The sequence below is a fragment of the Podarcis tiliguerta genome, assembly GCF_965153285.1.
Source record: "Podarcis tiliguerta genome assembly, chromosome: 16".
NCBI classification, from domain to species: Eukaryota; Metazoa; Chordata; class Lepidosauria; order Squamata; family Lacertidae; genus Podarcis; species Podarcis tiliguerta.
The window spans coordinates 24,594,668-24,613,185 of record NC_139549.1 but is presented as its reverse complement, the minus strand read 5'-3'; the positions used below and the strand labels follow the sequence as shown (position 1 = coordinate 24,613,185).

General features: G+C 45.6%; 1 protein-coding gene across 2 annotated transcripts in view; it reads left to right on the top strand.

The window, feature by feature from the left end:
• MORC2 (MORC family CW-type zinc finger 2) overlaps positions 1–9,503 on the top strand; it is a 59,776-nt gene extending 50,273 nt beyond the window's left edge. For both annotated transcript variants that reach the window (XM_083417600.1, XM_083417601.1), the window contains 12 exons: positions 113–241; positions 1,347–1,452; positions 2,224–2,353; positions 2,954–3,028; positions 3,122–3,511; positions 3,955–4,098; positions 5,429–5,483; positions 5,852–5,993; positions 6,318–6,512; positions 6,970–7,063; positions 8,583–8,771; positions 9,173–9,503. In XM_083417600.1, the coding sequence (XP_083273726.1) occupies positions 113–241; positions 1,347–1,452; positions 2,224–2,353; positions 2,954–3,028; positions 3,122–3,511; positions 3,955–4,098; positions 5,429–5,483; positions 5,852–5,993; positions 6,318–6,512; positions 6,970–7,063; positions 8,583–8,771; positions 9,173–9,241 (1,718 nt within the window). In that variant the 3' untranslated portion in view covers positions 9,242–9,503. The remainder of the gene's footprint in view (positions 1–112; positions 242–1,346; positions 1,453–2,223; positions 2,354–2,953; positions 3,029–3,121; positions 3,512–3,954; positions 4,099–5,428; positions 5,484–5,851; positions 5,994–6,317; positions 6,513–6,969; positions 7,064–8,582; positions 8,772–9,172) is intronic.
• Positions 9,504–18,518: the final 9,015 nt, after the last annotated feature.

The window sequence follows — 18,518 nt, the reverse complement described above, 5'->3', positions numbered from 1 at the left end:
CCAAGACAACGGATAGTTATTAGACCACGGGTGTGTGTTTGTGTGTTTGCTTGCTTGCTCATCTTGATGTTTTTTGTTTTTCAAAAAAAAACCAACAACAACAACCCTCCAGCACAGAAAGGTATAAGCAAGTTCTGGGATGACTTTGGCTATTTATCTGCTAACTGGAACCAGCCTCCATCAAATGAATTGCGTTACAAGCGGCGGAGAGCCATGGAGATCCCCACCACCATTCAGTGCGGTACGTCTGGTAGTGCGGAGTTTCCAGCATTCCAGGATTGGAAAGGTGTTTGCAGGGAGTTGAAGCCCCAGCAGTGCCTTAGGCGGCAAAACAACCAAAATATAGTGATAAAAAGCTAGATTGACACCATGCATATTCAAAGCATGTGGCTTCCTCCAAAGAATATTGGGAACTGATTTCTTAATTGTGCTGGGAAACTGGGGGGGGGGGGGTCAGCCATCTCTTGGTGTTCTTTTTTCCTTGGTGGGGAGGGGGAACAAAGAAACAATAGGCATATTGTCATTATTACTTCACCCCTGCAGTCATCAGCCAAGTCCCTTCTTTGAGTGCTCTCTCCGCAGGAGGCCTGGAAGCTGGCAACATTAGAGTGGTGGCTTCCCGCTTGTGGAACACGCTCCCCAGGGAGACTAGACTGGAGCCATTATTGCATATCTTTAGGCACCAGACAAAAGCATTTGTTTTCCACTAGGCCTTTGGCTTTTAATTATCTGTGGCTTCCTGCAGTGGATGGGATATTTTAATGTACAATAATAGCTCCACGAACGTCCGCCTTGTCTAGCGTCCATTCTGGCGAACGTCCGCAGCAAAGAAGTACCGGAACAGGTTACTTCCCGGTTTGCCACTCGCGCGTGCGCAGAAGCGCTGAATCACTCTATACGCAGAAGCGCACGTGCGCAGACACGGCACTTTGCCCTGTGTCCTTTTCAGCTAGTAGCCAGGGCTCAGGAACGGATCCCGGCCGCAAAAGGAGGTACGACTGTAGTTCTTAAAAAAACAAAATTGTCTCTTAGATTTTTAAAATGCTGGCTTAAATGTATGTATGTGTTTGTTTCCTATTTAAAATATTGTAAGTCTCTGAGTTGCTGTGGCAAAAAAGCAACTAATAAATTTAATAAATAATCCAAAATTTATGAATCATCCCAAGGTGGTTTACAGTGTAAATCACATGGAATAAAACAGTTGCCTAAAAAACAGTTAAAACAATTACATATTTAGTGTTCGTTCACATTACCAAGTCTTTGCTTGCAGGCCCTGGGTGCAGAGTGGGTTTCTTTCATCTGGCTTTGCAATTTGCTAATGGCATGATTTGTCTTTGTGTCAATAGACTTGTGTCTGAAATGGCGGACCCTCCCCTTCCAGCTCAGCTCCGTGGAGCAGGAAAACCCAGACACCTGGGTTTGTGCCATGAACCCCAGCCCTGATCAGGACAGGTGAGGATGTGTTATGAAGCTCTCTGAGCCCTCTTAATTTAGTAATCTGCACAGCAGTCTGTAAGCGCTAGCTTGTAACTGTGCAGTAGTTGGGGTCCCATATTTGACAGAGCCATATGTTTTCCCATCTTTGCCATAGGAGGTTTTTTTAATAAACCCAGGTCATTTACAATAACTGATCTTCTCGATCTGTTATCTGGGCTTTCTCGTTTTATCTGCATTTATTAGTAGTAACATTTCTTCTGCTCCCGGAAAGAGCTTTTTTATGCTGCTTACCATTGTTTTGAAATTTGTATTTTTTATTATAAAGTGACCATTTTGTATTTTCTGTAAGCCATCCAGAGAACCTATGTTTTTATGCTGCCATGTAAATAAAGTCAAGGGAGAAAGACATGGGAACCCATAGAAATCATTCAGGTGAGAGATTCAATGGAGCCCATAAGCAGGACCTGGGCTCAACAGCAACTTCCCTCCTGTGCTTTCCCGCAGCTGGATTTCAGAAGCATTTCCTGCCTCTGTGGAGGCAGAGCATAGCCCATCAGGGTTACGAGATGTTTTATAGGCTTGATAGCTTAAGCCTACACTTTTTTTTCTTGTCCTTTCATTCATTACAGAGAGGAGCCTGTATGGTGTGGAGGTTTTGCCTCTGGACAGAGCAGGCGTTTCCCAAACTTGCTCTGGGGTTTTTGTTTTTTTTAACTTGCGCTCATGTTTACATTCTTCCTTCACCTTGCTAAAGTCTTCCTGCTGTCTTTTTCTTCTCCCTGGCAGGTGCGAAACTCCTGAACAGAAGCAGAAGGTTCCCCTGTGTGTGCTGCGGAAAGAGAAGTCTCAGGAGGAAAAGCAGAAAGAGCTGTCAGAGAAAATTCGCCGGGAGCAGGAGAAGCTGGAGGCACTGCAGGCAAGTCTGGACACTGGGGGCCCCGATCTGCAGTCTGTCTCATTCTTCGCCAGTGACGCTGTATATTCAGTTGTCTCTTTCAAGTGAGCTTCTTGTTGGAATGCATTCAGGTGGTAGCAGGGTCAAAGAATTACAGCCACTAACCACTAGGGTATTATATGGACAGCCAGTGTTCCCCTCCCCCCAGGATCTTGATCTGCTTTTGTGACCCCACCCCCAAATTTGAACTGGAAATTCTCCATTCATGGATAATTTTTGTTTCAGCCCTACACAGCAGCAAGTGTTGTGATTTGCATATGTAAACTGAGCCAGGAACAGATAGAACTTGTGTTGTCTTGAAGGTAGCACGATTTCCCATATTAATTCTCACTTTCGGCTACTGGTGTTGCATGTGTGTGCAAACCAGCCCCTTAGTTTGTAGCAATCTCAGTCTGAAAAGCATTCCCCCACCTCACATAGTGGGGCTTCACTGAGTCATCAGGTACTTAATACAATTTCTCAGGGATGAAGAGGGTCTGTGAGGTTTGCTAAGGAAGTAGGTTTAAAGCCAGCAGTGGCTGTTCTTAACACAATGTCTTTGTTCCATCTGCTCTGCTCCAGAAAACGACTCCAATACGTTCCCAAGCTGACCTGCGGAAGCTGCCCTTGGAAGTCACCACCCGTCCAGCACTAGAGGTGAGTGCCACCCCTTCCATTGCTGCCTGTACACCTGCTCTCCGCACTTAGCCTGAGCTGACTTTGCCTTTTCTCTCCTCCTCCTCCTCACAGAATTCAGACCCACCGAGTAGGCCACAGCGGCCACGCTCTCCCCCTCTGCCAGATGTGATTCGAAATGCCCCAAGCAAGCCTCCTGCCCCACTGACCACTTCCAGGTCCACTGGCCAGCAGAATAAGGGGCCCCCACCTCGGCCAGCCACCAGCAGTTCTAAGCCACAGAGTTCAGTCTCCAGGGAAGAAGCCAGGCTTTCCAATCACGTGGTGGTGACACCTGGGAGGTCCACATCCACCTCTGTCAGGTCTGCCTCCAAGCCTGCAGCAAGTGGCAGGGTGCCCCCTGCTCCTCTTCAGAACTCCAAGAACCACCACAGATCCCCCAGCCCAAGACCTGCAAAGGGACAGCTGTCGCTGAAGAAATCCCCTGTCGTGAAGCACCCCCAGGTGAGACACGCACCTCCTCTGTAAAAACCAATCAGATTCATTTATTATTACAGTCAATGGCCAGCATTAAGAAACCGGGATAAGAAACACATAGGATGTCCCTTCAGGGCATCTGGCTACTTTGAGAAAAGGATGCTGGACTAGATGGGCCCCCTCTAGCCTGATCCAGCAGGGTTGTTCTTATGTTCACCAACTTTGCTTTGTGGAAGGTCTCACATTTAATCTCCAGCATCTCTGGGTAATTGCCTCTGCCTGAAACCCTAGAGAGCTGCTTGCAGTCAGTGTCAGCAAGTCTGAGCTTGATGGGTTCAGAATCAACATAAGGCCCCTTCCTGCCTTCAGGTAGCTGCGTTGTGCCCCTGCCTTTTGGAAATGCAACCGCATGGTCCGTGGAGCAGTGTGTCTTCCTTGTGGTGGTTGAGTGTGTGTCTTAAACTCTGCAGGCTTCAGGTTCCCAGAAGAGAAGCATTAGCTCAATAGAGGATGAATTGGAAGAGGAAATTGGGCCAAGGAAAGAGAAGAGGAAACATGGGCGACACGTGACAGTGAAAGAAGAGAAGAAAGACACCAATGAGGTGGAGGTGGAAGTGAGTGAGAAATTTGCAAGTCTGATTTTGCCATTCAGAATCCCTTAAAGTTGCTGTTCTTCGTCCCTATTCCATCCCCTCTGGAACTTTTGCCAAAATATGGACATCTATATTTTGGTGAAGTCAGTGATTGAAAACTGTCTGGACAGACAGTTCTGACAGTCAGATCCAAGACGAGTAGCTAAACAAGCTGAATTTGTCCTCCCCTTAAACTCCTCAAGTGAAGGCTGCCAATTGATGGAGTGTATTATCGTGTCTTTCCTCTGCTTGAGCTCAGATATAGGACATGGAGATAAAATCCCCAATTCCCTCAATGTTCTGTATTTCATCTTAAGGACAGGTAGGATATGATAATGTGTTCCATCAAATGGCAGCCTTCACTCAGTTTCACAGCAAAAGCTATCAGATGTGTGTCTTTTGCAATTAGCAGAAGTGCCAAACCTGTTTTAAGATCACCTTTGTTTTTCTCATGACTTTAACTCCATTAAAATATCTGTCCATTGTTTGTCAAGTTTTGACTTACAGTTTCACCTGGAGTTGGGCATTTGATTTATCAAAAGAAATCCATTTCATTAAGTGGTTAAAACTTGTCATATAATGGGCAGGGATTTTAAGTGGAGTTCAGGTTATGAGAACAAGAAGGAAAGTAATCTTTAAAAGGTTTGATGCTTGTGTTAATGACAAAAGCAAATTTGATTGCTCTTGTTATGAAACAATTACATGGTCTCCTTAGTTCCAGTGCACTACCCAATCTAACCACTAGGCAATGACTTTCAGCAGTGATGACTCTTTGTGTTCCTGCCTGGAAATTCCTGCTTTGCTGTGCTGCTATAGCTTAACTGACTGCTTCAGGGCTAGTGAGCAATCTGCCCTGTATAACATCATAATTTAACTTGTAAAATCATCAGTACTTTTTCACACAGCGCAGCGTTAACTCTAGAATTCGCTCTCACAAGAAGCAGTGATGGCCACCAACTTGGATTGCTTTAAAAGAGGAGAAATTCACAAAGAATAATAGTTTTAAATTTAGTATTTTATTTATTATTATTTCTTGATAAGGCCATCAGTGGCTACTAGCTTCTGTCCACAGTTAGAAGATGACTGCTCTAGTCTTTTGTTCTAGGTGGCAAATGGCTGCAAGGCTATTGCATTTAAGCAATATATTAACATTTTATTCCATAAGTACTGCTTATCCCCAGCCCAGAAGGTTGAGTGCAAATGAAAATGCCCACAGATAGTTTTCTGCTGAATTCTAAAGCTAGCTTTTTGTTGGGTCTTCTTTTAGTTAGTAAAGTACTCTATGCTGAGTCTCTATTAACTCTGCTTTCAGCTCACAGACAGCGGAGGGGAAGAAGATTTGGCAGAACTGAAGAGGGCACAGAAAGGTAAGAAATAAGTTGCTTGGTCTCTGCACCTACTTGATTCTTCCAGGGGAGCAAAATGGTGCATGTATTGAACACCATGATGACTGCAGGTTTGGGGCAGATCTGTTCTACATCCATTAAGATTATAGTCCAGGTTAAAGCAAAACCACCTGGCTTCAAATACAGCCACTGTGACTAACCCTTAAACCTGCATAATAATGAATGGGACCAAGCTGTATCTCTTTCTGGCACATTAAGCGATGTAATTTCCATGGGATGCAGTTTCTGGATTAAACAAAAGATTTGAACCTCAATCCTGTTTGAAAGCAGTTGCTTGCTTTGAAAACAGATGCTTAATGCAAGACTTTCTGCCCTTCTGTGCCCCTCAGATAAAGGACTCCACGTGGAAGTCCGAGTGAACAAGGAGTGGTTCACTGGCCGAGTTACATGTGTGGAGATGGGCAAGAAAGGTATCCGCTGGAAAGTGAAGTTTGACTATGTCCCGACAGATACCACCCCAAGAGATCGCTGGTAATTTGTGTGTGTGTGTAGAATCATAGAATTGTAGTGGTGGAAGGGACAACAAGGGCCATCTTGACCAGCCCCCTGCAATGTAGGAATCACAGCTATATTGGGATGCAGGGGCTGTGGTAGCTGCTGCCTCTAGCACAGTGTATAGACAGGGAAAGGGAAATGAATGCCAGCCAGTATTGGTCATCACTATGTAAAGCAAATCTTCGGTACCCAGGGAATGGCTGTCAGCACATCAGTTTGCCATGGGGAGGCAGCAAAGACTGTTACTCAGGTCTTTAGAATGGCAAGGATTCCTTGTGATGTGTCTGTTGCTCCCTTCAGGGTCGAGAAAAACAGCAAGGATGTTCGACTCATGAAGCCTCCCTCACCAGAACTGCGAACTCCAGACACTCAAGAGCAAGAGAAGGAAGACCTTGCGCCTGAGCCCTCTACCTCGGAGTGCATCCGGACTGAGCCGGACACCACTGCTTCCAGCAACAGCCATGAGACTGTAGACTTACTAGCTCAATCTCTCCGGTGAGCCTCTTTGCTAAGCAGCTTTATAGATGCCAGCTTAATTTTGGACTCCTGCTTTTGCTTTTAGCACCCTGTTGTCAGTGTGATGTTCTTACTGTATCTGACCTGTTACCTGCTGTGGAGTTTCTTTTGTTGGGACAGAGAAAGTGCCCAAAATGTTAATATTCTGTGCCTGAGCAATCTAAACTCCGCAGCCTGTGCCAATGCAAATTGAGCAACTTTGCATAATTTATTCTGCCTTCGTTGTGGTTCCACCAGGCATTGCCCCCACCATCTTTGGAAGCATATCTTCAGAATCACAAGGAGTAGAAACTCGGTGTATTAATGAAAAGGGAGGCGGGGAGAATAAGCTGTTCAAGAAGATGAACTCTGTACTGTGTAAAATATTCTGTGTTCTCCAAATTGTAATGCACACATAGCCTTGCTCTTCTTAGCATGCTTGTTTTTGTTTGGGCAGGAATTGCTTGCGGTACTTCTTGCCCCCAAATTTCCCCATCTCCAAGAATGACCTGAGTGCCATGAATTTGGAAGAGTTGGCAGCTTTCCCTCTGGTAAGTCCTGTGCTTACAAGTAGAGGCAAGACCTGAGCTGGTGGCTGCTCTTGCTACATTCTTAGCTTCTGCACCAGTTGTTCCCTGTTTTGGGGGGAGGGGCACAGCCCACTTGGTTCCATGAACTCATCTCCAGTGCCCTCTTCCCAACCCTATAAAACAGCATTATTCAGAATAGCAGTTTGCACGACCCACTGAGGAAGAAAGTCAAAATAAAATCCAGCAAAGAATAGTTACACATTCTTGCTGTTGAAAACATAACGTTGAAGGAAATTTATAACATAAAATATCCATACATAACTCAGTTTACCAGACATGCACAAACCTTCACCTACCACAGATGCACAGTAACTAATCTATACGAAAACCAATAGCTGTCTTCTGACTTGTGACAATACAGAATTGTAAATATAAACATGACCAAAGGAAATAGCTTTGAAAGTGATGAGCAATAAAACTTTAAATATGAAGCAAGGAAGGTGTTTGCTTTAGGCTCTAGCCTGCTCAATTGCAAATAAGCATTCAGCGCACTCAGGGGGAGCACCTCCAGCACCCCCCTTCCCTCCCCAGTGTCTCATTAGCGCCCACCTAGGTAAATGTCTCCAAGGGGTGGTACCACCCACTTTGAGAACCACTCCTCAATACTTTGCCAGCTGCCAGTTTTTAGAGGGGTAGATTGCTACCCTTTTAATTCAGTGAGACGTTTTCTGGAGCCAGTGGTTATGATATCACCATCCATAATTGTAACCTTTTATAGTGTATATAAAGTGCCTAAATTAGGAGCCGAATCCTCAGATTATAATCTGAATGTGCCACAAAGGGGAGAGAAAAGGGTTGCCTGACAGCTTTTGTGCTAGCGTTTAAGATAAATGAGACCCTTTTGGGATGTGAACAGCTCTTGTCTTTTTCCAGACACTTTTTAGCCAGCAGAGGGCAGCAGACTGCAGGGGTGGAAGGCAGCTCTTACTTAATAGCAAATGCAGAGGCTTCCACTGTCAAATTGACAGTTTAACTCCAATTAATTTTTTTTTTTTTTTGCCTTCTGGCAAACATGGCTATTATTTAAGAGAAAGAAAGACAGACAGACAGACAGACAGACATAATTTCGCAGCAAAAGATTGCAGTGTATCTACATCCTCAGACAAGAGCCTTGTGGCACTCTGCTACAAGTGAGGGTGAGGGAAGGAAACAGACACTTTGGGTACATCCACACTGTTACTCCTCTTCACAGACCTTCATTTCCCAGAGTTCTCTGGGAAGAGATAGTGATTGTTAAATCTCTCTAGGAATTGTACCTCTCTGAGGGGAACAGGGATCTCACAACTCTCAGCACCCTTTAACAAACTACAGTTCCCAGGATGTTTTGGGGGGAAGCCATGACACTTTAAAGTGGTATGATACAGCTTTAAATGTATGGTGTGAGTGTGGCCTCCCACTGCATAAGGACATATTGCAACAATACATGTGGCTTTTCTTGAAGCTCCTAGAGCCGACTCTCTTGTGTCTTTCCTCCCTGCAGAAAGAATATTTCAAGCAGTACGAGAAGGGGCTGAAAAACTTATGCAACTCCTACCAGACTCAAGCTAATGCCCAGGCCAAAGCCTCTGAGGAGAAGCTTCACATCCAAGAACAGAAGCTCATGGAGACAAAAGAGAAACTCCAGAAGCTAAGGACTAACATAGTATCACTGCTCAAAAAAGTCCAAGAGGTGAGTGAGGCCCCAGCCAGAATTGCAAAAAACTGGAAATGTTTTTTCATTATGACTTTTTTATTTAAATGTAAATTATCCAAGAAGTTTGGTTGCATCTACTCTGCTGTACAGAACACATACTTATATTGCTATTCTAGATATTTTCTTGTTATTTCCCCCTTCCTTCTGGCTACAAGGAAATGTACGAGTATGGAAACAAATTTCTTAATCACAAAAATGCTACAGACAGAATCTTGCAGATTCTGCAGAATCTCAAAAATCTGAGCATGTTTTTAACCTGGTGTCCTCCAGATGTTTTCAGCTACGACTCACATCAGCCCCAGCTAGCAAGTAGTCACCCTACTGTATCAAATGCTTTCTCATAGGCATTGAACTATATTTCCCTTTGCTGGTTTCAGGACATTGATTTCAGTACAGATGACGAACTGGATGCATACATCGAGGACCTGATCACGAGGGGAGACTGACCAGCCGATTGGATTCCAACACCCGTGTGAAGTCGGTTCCCTGGGAAATCCCAGAGTGATGTGTAGAGAAGTGTGGCTGAGGACATTAGACACTGTATTGTATTAGTGTGCATTGGAGTACAACTTGTTCTTAAGCCCTTTTTTTTACATATGTAACAGAAGTGCTGTTGAAGGTTATTAGCCTTTTGTTTATAAATATTTTGGAAAAAACAACAACCTGTAATAGTAATCATAATAATAATAATAATAGCACAAAACCCAATGCATTGCTTGGTGCAAAGGATTGATCTGTGGCCTCTGTTAAGCTTAAGATATGTGGTGGGTTGTGCTTGTTACGAAGAAGTACAGTGGAGCTTATAAAACGTGCTGCTGGCACAAGGGCAACCCTGCCACTTTGTCACCTGTGGGTGTCTCTTTACAGGAAGAAGCCACAAACTACAAGCCTCACAGCCAGAAAGCGTTCCTTGCGCAGTAGTGGGAGAGCAACCCTCTGCTGACAGTGGTGTGTAGCTCAACCCAAAAAAGGGCTTGGGGCTGAGCGTCAGTAGGTCTTTAAACTTGTGCTGATACCATGGAGACGTTGATCTGCGTTAAACCTTAGGTACCGTGTCATAACATCTTCAGCATGGCAGCAATAAGCTTGAATGAGCAGATTCTCTCTTTTAGGATGCCTTGGGGAGGGGGGGTCCTAAATGATTTTCAGGGAGCCTTTAACACTCTTCTGTGTATTACAGGGAGAAAGAGCTCCTGCCACCTTAGTTCTGTGATCATAAAGAGGGGCCACAGCTCAGCAGTAGAGTTCGTGCATATGGTCCTGGTATCTTCAGTTAAAGGTGAGATGTCTGGGAGTAACCCAGGGTTTAAGTCCTTGTGGAAACTGCTGCTCCTGCATCAGGTGGCATCTTTCTGGCCAAGCTTGGCTAACCCTTGCTTGCAAATCGGCTGCTTCCACATTGTTGAGTCTGAGACCCAAGCGCTTTGCTAGATTACCAATTCTCCGAGGTACTACTCTGTCCTTTTAAAGAATGTAACCAGCTCTGTCCTTTATAAGAAGAGGTAAGACCAAAATCGTTAGCTAGAGCACAGTTGCATTAAGAAAGCTGGCGTTTACAGCATCACTTCAAGACAGATTTTATGGGGTTGCTGAACGATCTCACAGGTCAGTGTGTTATTCTCACAGTGAAATGGGTCTCTCAGAAAGGGTTGCAGGAATGATGTCTTCCAGCACTTGGCAATTTCCAATAGTTTGGGGTGGTGGTGTATTTTAAGAAGCTACTGTTCCAACCCATTAAAAAAAAAAAACCTCTGGACAAGGAGGCCTTTTGCAGTCTAAACACAGCTGACTGTGCAGTCTCTCAATAACAGCAGAGCTCAATAGAATTTAGGGAAAATTTGGGACGCAAAATATACTCTCCCCTTTTTGCTGCCATTTCTCTTTCTTGAAAAATAAATAATAAACTTCAATATCAAGCCAAAAAAACAGGAAAAGAGGCTCTGTCTCTGAGGACTCCCCAGCCAGTGTACTAGCGTGGCAAACTGAGCTGACCTTTGCAGCTGCTGCAAGCATCTAAGAAACGTTAGGAAAAAATAATCTCTTCCTCAGTTTTGATTAAGACAGTGACAACACTTTGCAGCCGTTCCCAGAGGGACCATCTCCGAGAAGGGAAGTGGGCCCTCCCCCCCCCACCCCTTTTTCTATAGAATTGTGCAGAGAGACTTCAACCTCCAGACGGATGCTTCCTGCAGAGTGGCCGGTTCAATCATGCTGTTAAGGTGGACGAAAACAAGACCCTCACCTGTGCCCCATACTAAATACGGAAAATGTTTGAAGTGATTGAGAGTTGGCTTGCCTTGAAGCAGGTGGGCTCGGGGGAGTGGAAAGGAAATAAACATCTTGTGTGTGCAAAGTGATAGGGAGACATGAAATCATGCAGTGCTACATCTGTCATTCCAGAAAAAGAGATAAACAGCAACTCCTGCTTTGTTATTTTCCAAGGAGGAATGGGGACCTCCCATAGGTTCACGTCAGCAGAGAATTACTCGTTATTCATTAGTTTATATACTGCTTAAATGCCAGATGGCTTCTGAGTAGTTTTTGTCAAAGAATCAGCATTGGAAGGGACCCTGAAGTTCATTTACCACCTCCTGCAATAAGGTGGTACCTTGGTAGTCGGAACGGCTTGGCTCCCGAACAAATCAGCTCCCAAATGCTGCAAACCCGGAAGAGAGTGTTCCGGTTTGCGAACGTTTTTTGGAAGCTGAATGTCCGACGGGGCTTCCGATTGAGTGCAAGAAGCTCCTGCAGCCAATTGGAAGCTGTGCCTTGGTTTTTGAACTGTTTCGGGAGTCAAATGGACTCTCAAAATGGACTAAATTCTAGAACCAAGGTACCACTGTACAGGAATGCACAGCTGTCCTATATAGGGATCGAATCTGCAACCTTGGTGTTATCAGAGTCACGCTCTAGCCAACTGAGCTATCTATAAAATCAATTCTGAGATCCATGCACATTTGAAATACCCAATAACCATTTTGTCAAAGCATTAAAACATCCTTAATTTTAAAAGCATTACAATTAAATAACATCAGAAGTGCAAGGGCAGGCTTCCCTAAACAGATGCGTCTTCAGGAGCCAGTGACATGCAAATATGGATGGAGGTGATGTATTTCAGCTGGGAGGGCATTCCAACCACACTACAGCCGCCAATGAAGACCTAGTTCTTTGTTGCCACAGACTGATAATGTCAGGCTGTGGTAGAACTGACTGGGTTTCTGTCTGGTGGTCATAGTGCCCTTGTGGACTAGTTCCACAGATCAATTTTTTTTTAGTGCAAACTAGTTCTAATGGTATGTCAGGGCCTAGCTATGCCTTCAGCATCGTGAGGTGGTGACGCTTAGCCAGAATTTGGGTACATATTTATATTTTAATTCACTGGGTCACTGGCATGATTAGGATCTGTCATTTTGTTTTTATGTGTTTCTGCCTCGCCTCCTTTCATGGACCTCAAAAGCGATGCAGAGAGGTTTGCTGGCCCATTCCACCCTGGGCACTCATCAGAGGCTTCAGCAAGTGAGGAATGTCTTGTACTGTTTTCCACCTGGGCCCTCAAATATTGCAAAGATCTGGTAAAGGAACAGACTGGAGACTTGTTTCCTATCTAATACATAACGGACAAAAAGAATGACACACGCTGGAGAAGAAAGGCAGGCTTTAGACAGGTGTCCTTTACAATATGACTTACTGCAATGCCTGCAGTGGGAGTCTCCCAGTTGGTCCCGTCCAGACTGGGGCGCAGAGCCCTTATGTCCCTTCGCACCCCTATTGCAGCAACCAGGTGGGGAAAGGCATTGATGGAGTCAAAGGCGGGGGTGAAGGAAATAGAAATACAGTGGTGCCTCGCAAGACGAAAAGAATCTGTTCCACGAGTCTCTTCGTCTAGCGGTTTTTTCATCTTGCGAAGCAACCCTATTAGCGGATTAGCGCTATTAGCGGTTTAGCGGCTATTAAAGGCTTAAGGATTAGCGGATTAGCTGCTAAAAGGCTATTAGCAGCTTAGTGCCTTAGAAAAAGGGGGTGGGGAGTGAAAAAAAATCGCAAGAATCGCAATACATTTTCGTCTTGCAAAGCAAGCCCATAGAGAAATTCGTCCTGCGAAGCACATTGAAAAACGGAAAACCCTTTCGTCTAGCGGGTTTTCCGTCTTGCGAGGCATTCGTCTTGCGGGGCACCACTGTACATATTTTGCAAAATTCATATCCCATCCTTCAGCCCTTAAAATGCCCTCATACAGATTCAGCAGAAATGTTACTTCATGCCTGCTCTGTAAGTCCTTCCTTCTGTAAGGAACAGTGTTTTCCTTTCACTTGCACGGTGCTTTTATTATTTATGATTTTATTTTCCCAGGAACGACAAAAGTACAGCAGTTACATTCGCAGCATGTTAAAGATCACGGATCAGAGCAAACCAGAAGATAAGGATGAGAATAAGGATTTGCAAAACAAGGCTTTAGTGCAGGTGTGGGGAACCTTTGGCCTCCTATCCGCCCCAGAAAGCATGGCCAATCAGCAGCCTCTGGACAGCCAAGCATTGCCCACACCTGCTTTAGTTGGTCATGAGAAAGGGGTGATATTGGCTACGTCTTGGGAAGATTTAACCAGTGGGGACTTAGATCAGAGGTGCAATAAAGCATGGCAAACTGCTTTCACTGAAAGAAGAAGACCCTGCTGGATCAGGCCAGTGGCTCTTCTAGTCCAGCATCCTGTTCTCGCAGTGGCCACCCAGACGTCCACAGGAAACCTGCAAGCAGAACTTAATGCCCAAGGGCGGGGAGGAAAACATGGGACTCAATTACAGCCGCGTGCTCCGGTTTTATTATTTGCACAGATGGGAGTATGAGCAACTGAGGAGCCATGCAATTAGCTGAGATTGTAGGTAGCTGCATCTGCCTCTAAAGACCATCCTAACTGCCGTCGCTGCAAACTGAAAGACAAATGCACAATCACTAGTTGATTGATTCCCTTTTGTAGGCTTCCCCAGCTGGGCCTTGCTGCTAAGACACACATGCACACTCACTCTCTCCTACCATCATCACTGTACCCTATTTTACAGAGGCTGCTCTGTCCTGGCAAGGAGGTGCAGCTGCTACGAACAGCCCTTGAACTGATGAAATAGCCCCCCCCCAACCTCCTATTGATAAGACGGGCAAATAAAGCCATTTATTGTCCGCAAATGGCAAAGTCCCCCAGAACCTAAGCTCAGCAGCAGCCTCTTCTGAAGGTAACTCTCCCCACCAACCACCCCACTTTCTGCTCCAAGCTGCCCCCATCACCACAGCAACCTCCAGTGAAGCTGGAGGTATCTGCCTCCTGCCAGACATCTGGGCCGGCCGTGTCATTGAGGTTCCTTGCGGAGATAAGCAAAGATTTCTTCCTTTTTCCTACCGACCCCTCCTCCCCTCTCTGCAGCTGTCTGGGACCCTGGGCTTTTCCTCCACCGGCAAGAAAGCCTCAGCTGCTGATGTTTTCACCCATGCCAGGAGGGGAGGGAGCTGTGCCGCCCCCCCCCTTACCCAAACCAGATTTCCTACTTCATTTTGGACACTGGCGCCTTGTTGCACCCCCTTTAAATTCTGGCGTTCCACCTCAGCTCCCTTGGGAAGATGCAGCTCAAAGGAGACAAGAGAGGCATGCAGGTGTTTCATAGGGCAGGGTTCCCAGGGAGACAGCGTCAGAGGCCTGTTCAGTGCTTTCTTGACATACAAAGGAATGCCTGAATGTCTCAATAAACAACACTTGTTTTCTATCACGTAGATATGAATGAATTTTAAAATGTTCACCAAAAAAAAAAAAAAAAAGGTCTGTGGTGGCCAGTGGAACGTACGGCGATAACCAAGCGATCTTAATGTGGCTTTGCAACATCATTAGTTGTGCAGTATAGTTAGTTCCATAATGTGTTAATTCTCAGCGTGATGTTGGTACGGTGAGACGAACGGTGGCGTTTTTGGAGGAAGATGAATGCAGCAGAAAGGAAAAGGTGCTGTGTGCGACAGGTACAGGGCAGAATGGGATACGATGCCAGCACCGCCCACGATTTGGTTGCATGCAAGCAGACAGGCAGGTGGGAACGACTGGTGGGGCAGCATCCCATTCACCAGAATGGACCGGCCTCCACTGCTGAATTGACCCCTCCAACACACAAAATCCATTCACTTAGAAACGTTGCATGCCGGAGAGAAAGGTGTCTTCCCTGACATGTCAGCTTTCAGTGAACAGAACATGACCCGCCCACAGTCTGAAAGAGCGCAACCCAAACAGGTTTTCCAATGGGCAGAGGACATGTTGCACCCCCCACCAGCCTTGTGTCTACCATAATCTCTTACACCCCAACGAGTCTCCAAAGCTTTGTGGGTTTAGAGGGAGCTGGCTGTCCCACCAGTTTCAACACTCCCCTTCTCAGCCTGCTTCTAACCAGGCCTTAGCAACCTGCACCCCTTGGTAAAGGTAAAGGTACCCCTGCCCGTACGGGCCAGTCTTGCCAAACTCTAGGGTTGTGCACTCATCTCACTCTATAGGCCGGGAGCCAGCGCTGTCCGCAGACACTTCCGGGTCACATGGCCAGCGTGACAGGCTGCATCTGGCGAGCCAGCGCAGCACACGGAACGCCGTTTACCTTCCCACTGGTAAGCAGTCCCTATTTATCTACTTGCACCCGGAGGTGCTTTCGAACTGCTAGGTTGGCAGGCGCTGGGACCGAACGACGGGAGCGCACCCCGCCGCAGGGATTTGAACTGCCGACCATGCGATCAGCAACTCCCAGGCGCTGAGGTTTTACCCACAGCACCACCCGCGTCCCTTGTTACCCGGCTGCAATTCCCCTCTCATTTAGAACCCATTTGCTCTCTTTGGCAGGAGTGAAAGTGTTGACACCAAACTTCCCCTTCTTCCTGCAAGCTTGCAAATGCGCACTTTGTTCCTTGATCAAGAGCATCTGGAGCTGACTGGTCCATCTAACCCAGTGCTGTCTTCTCTGACTGGCAGCTTCTCTGCAAAGTATTGGGCAGAGACCTTTGCACAGGGAGAGCAGCTAATCAGCTTTCTTCAGCTGCTGCCCTGCAAGCTCTGATAAGCTGCTCCCGCAGCTAATCACCTGACTCAACAGAAACCCTGCCCCCTCTGACCTTTGCACAGGGAGAGCAGCTAATCAGCCTTCTTCAGCTGCTGCCCTGCAAGCTCTGATAAGCTGCTCCCACAGCTAATCACCTGACTCAACAGAAACCCTGCCCCCTCTGACCTTTGCACAGGGAGAGCAGCTAATCAGCCTTCTTCAGCTGCTGCCCTGCAAGCTCTGATAAGCTCGTCCCACAGCTAATCACCTGACTCAACAGAAACCCTGCCCCCTCTGACCTTTGCACAGGGAGAGCAGCTAATCAGCCTTCTTCAGCTGCTGCCCTGCAAGCTCTGATAAGCTGCTCCCACAGCTAATCACCTGACTCAACAGAAACCCTGCCCCCTCTGACCTTTGCATAGGGAGAGCAGCTAATCAGCCTTCAGCTGCTGCCCTGCAAGCTCTGATAAGCTCCTCCCACAGCTAATCACCTGACTCAACAGAAACCCTGCCCCCTCTGACCTTTGCACAGGGAAAGCAGCTAATCAGCCTTCTTCAGCTGCTTTCAAACTGCTAAGTTGGCAGGAGTTGGGATAGCGCAACAGGAGCTTACCCCCTTCGCAGGGATTTGAACCACTGACCTTCTGATCGGCAAGCTCAAGAGGCTCAGTGGTTTAGACCACAGCGCCACCTGTGTCCCTGTTAAAATACATGCAGTACTGCCTATGCAAAAACAATACAAATAAAGACAAATTGTGACCAGTTAGAGCTGAGACACGAAGGCTGCTTTGGGGGGAAGTGGGAGGGGACCTGACAAATGGGCCATGGTGGGTGTGGGAGGGATGCTCTGATCTTAGGTAGCAAAGGTGTTAATAGGCACTGGAGGGGTGCTTGGGAGTGAGAATCTAAGATCAATGACTTGAATTATCCTCCCCTATGCCTCCTCAATGAGTAAAGAAAACAGAGGGCAGGGAGGGCAAACAGATAAGGCACAGGAGGAAGGAAAAGCTTGTCTTCATCCCCTGCCCATCTTTCCACAGGAGTGGAGCTGATAGTTTTTTACAGAAAGACATTCTTGCTGGTATAATCAGCATCTGGTATAACCAGTTGAAGGTTTCATTTTGGAATAATAATTTTTTAGAGCAGTTTTTACAGTTATATCAGAAATTACTGATTTGATTATACTATTAGAAATACATAGATGATTGTGAAATTATTGTGAGGTTTAATAAGTTAACTGTTTATTTTTGGACAACTTTTCTGTGTACTTTATTGGAAGGAGAAAACCACTTCCTTAATAATTTAAACAATTTATTTTACTAAAACAGTAACATTATAGCATATGTATCCATGTTTGTTAACACATGTGGTTAAACAATTAAAAAAAAAAAAACTTAGACTAGGTTTTACCACACATAAAAAACTTAAAACAAATCCTTATTTCCTGATGAATAGCCTTTGGACTATAATCTAACTTAAATAGAAAACTATCTTTAGAAAGATTTTTCTTATAAAAGCATTTTATTTTAAAAATCCAATTTAAATTTAAAAAATGTGATTTATTTATTTTTTAAATAGTAATTGATTTTTATCCAACCTGCCCTTTATGGAGCCAAGCCCTTGCACTAATCATAGATCCTGAGTCAAATTAAATCCTGCAGCTGAAAACCCCAGCAGAGTACTCCAGGTCTAAGAGCTGGGCAACTCTTATCAATGACACTTTCTCTCATCTGCCCAATCTCTTTATATTACATTCAGTTCTCCGTATTCCTGCATCAGTTTGAGATTCAATGAAAACTTGTCTGCATTTTAGTGTGAATTTCTCTTAATGCACGTGTTTACGCAAAGCAACTTTTCCAAATATACTTCACCTTTGTGAGCTAGTTTCACCGCTATGTGCACACTTTATGCTATCAAATGCATTTTTGCACACATTACCACACTGTAGAACTGCACTGGAAAATTTGGAGCAGGGCAGGTTTTGAAGGACAGTTGCATTTTGGTTCTCATATTGTTCTGGAAAGTGTGGATTAGGTAGATTCAGCTTTAAATGTGAATTGAATCAAATTTCTCCCTCCCCCATCCCTACCTGGTTCTATCTTGGATGGTACGTTCCTTAGTCTGGGTGGAGGACGCTCCTACCTCTACTTCCCAGAGTTTTCTTAGCTCTAGATTGGCTAAGACATGGGAAATCAATCTCTTTCTTTTCAATCTCTTTCTTTTCACACAAGAAAGTGACTTACCCCCAAATCCCTGGGGAAGAAGCTCCCTTCACACCTTCTCAGAGACAGCAGAGAGCAATTGGTGAGCTGTTAACAAAACAGATTGCATTCAATTTACAGGCTTTCAAAAGGGTGGAGGCAGTCTTGCCTTCCCTTAGCCTTTCTCCACCTCTCGCACAACCAAATTTGTTTATGATCTGAGCTGCAAACCTTGAAAGGCAAAAAACCTGAACACCCAAAACTGTGACATTCTTTAGCTTGGGGATGAGGCATTTGTGGTCCTAGAGATGCTATTGAATTCCCAGCAGCCAGCATGGCCAATGCTTAGGGCTGATGGGAGTTGTTGTCCAACAATAGCCAGAGAGCACCAGGTTCCACACACCCCCATCCACACTAGAATCAAAGGTGGGGAGCCTTTTGCCCAGGGGCTGAATCTGCGGGGGAGGGGGGC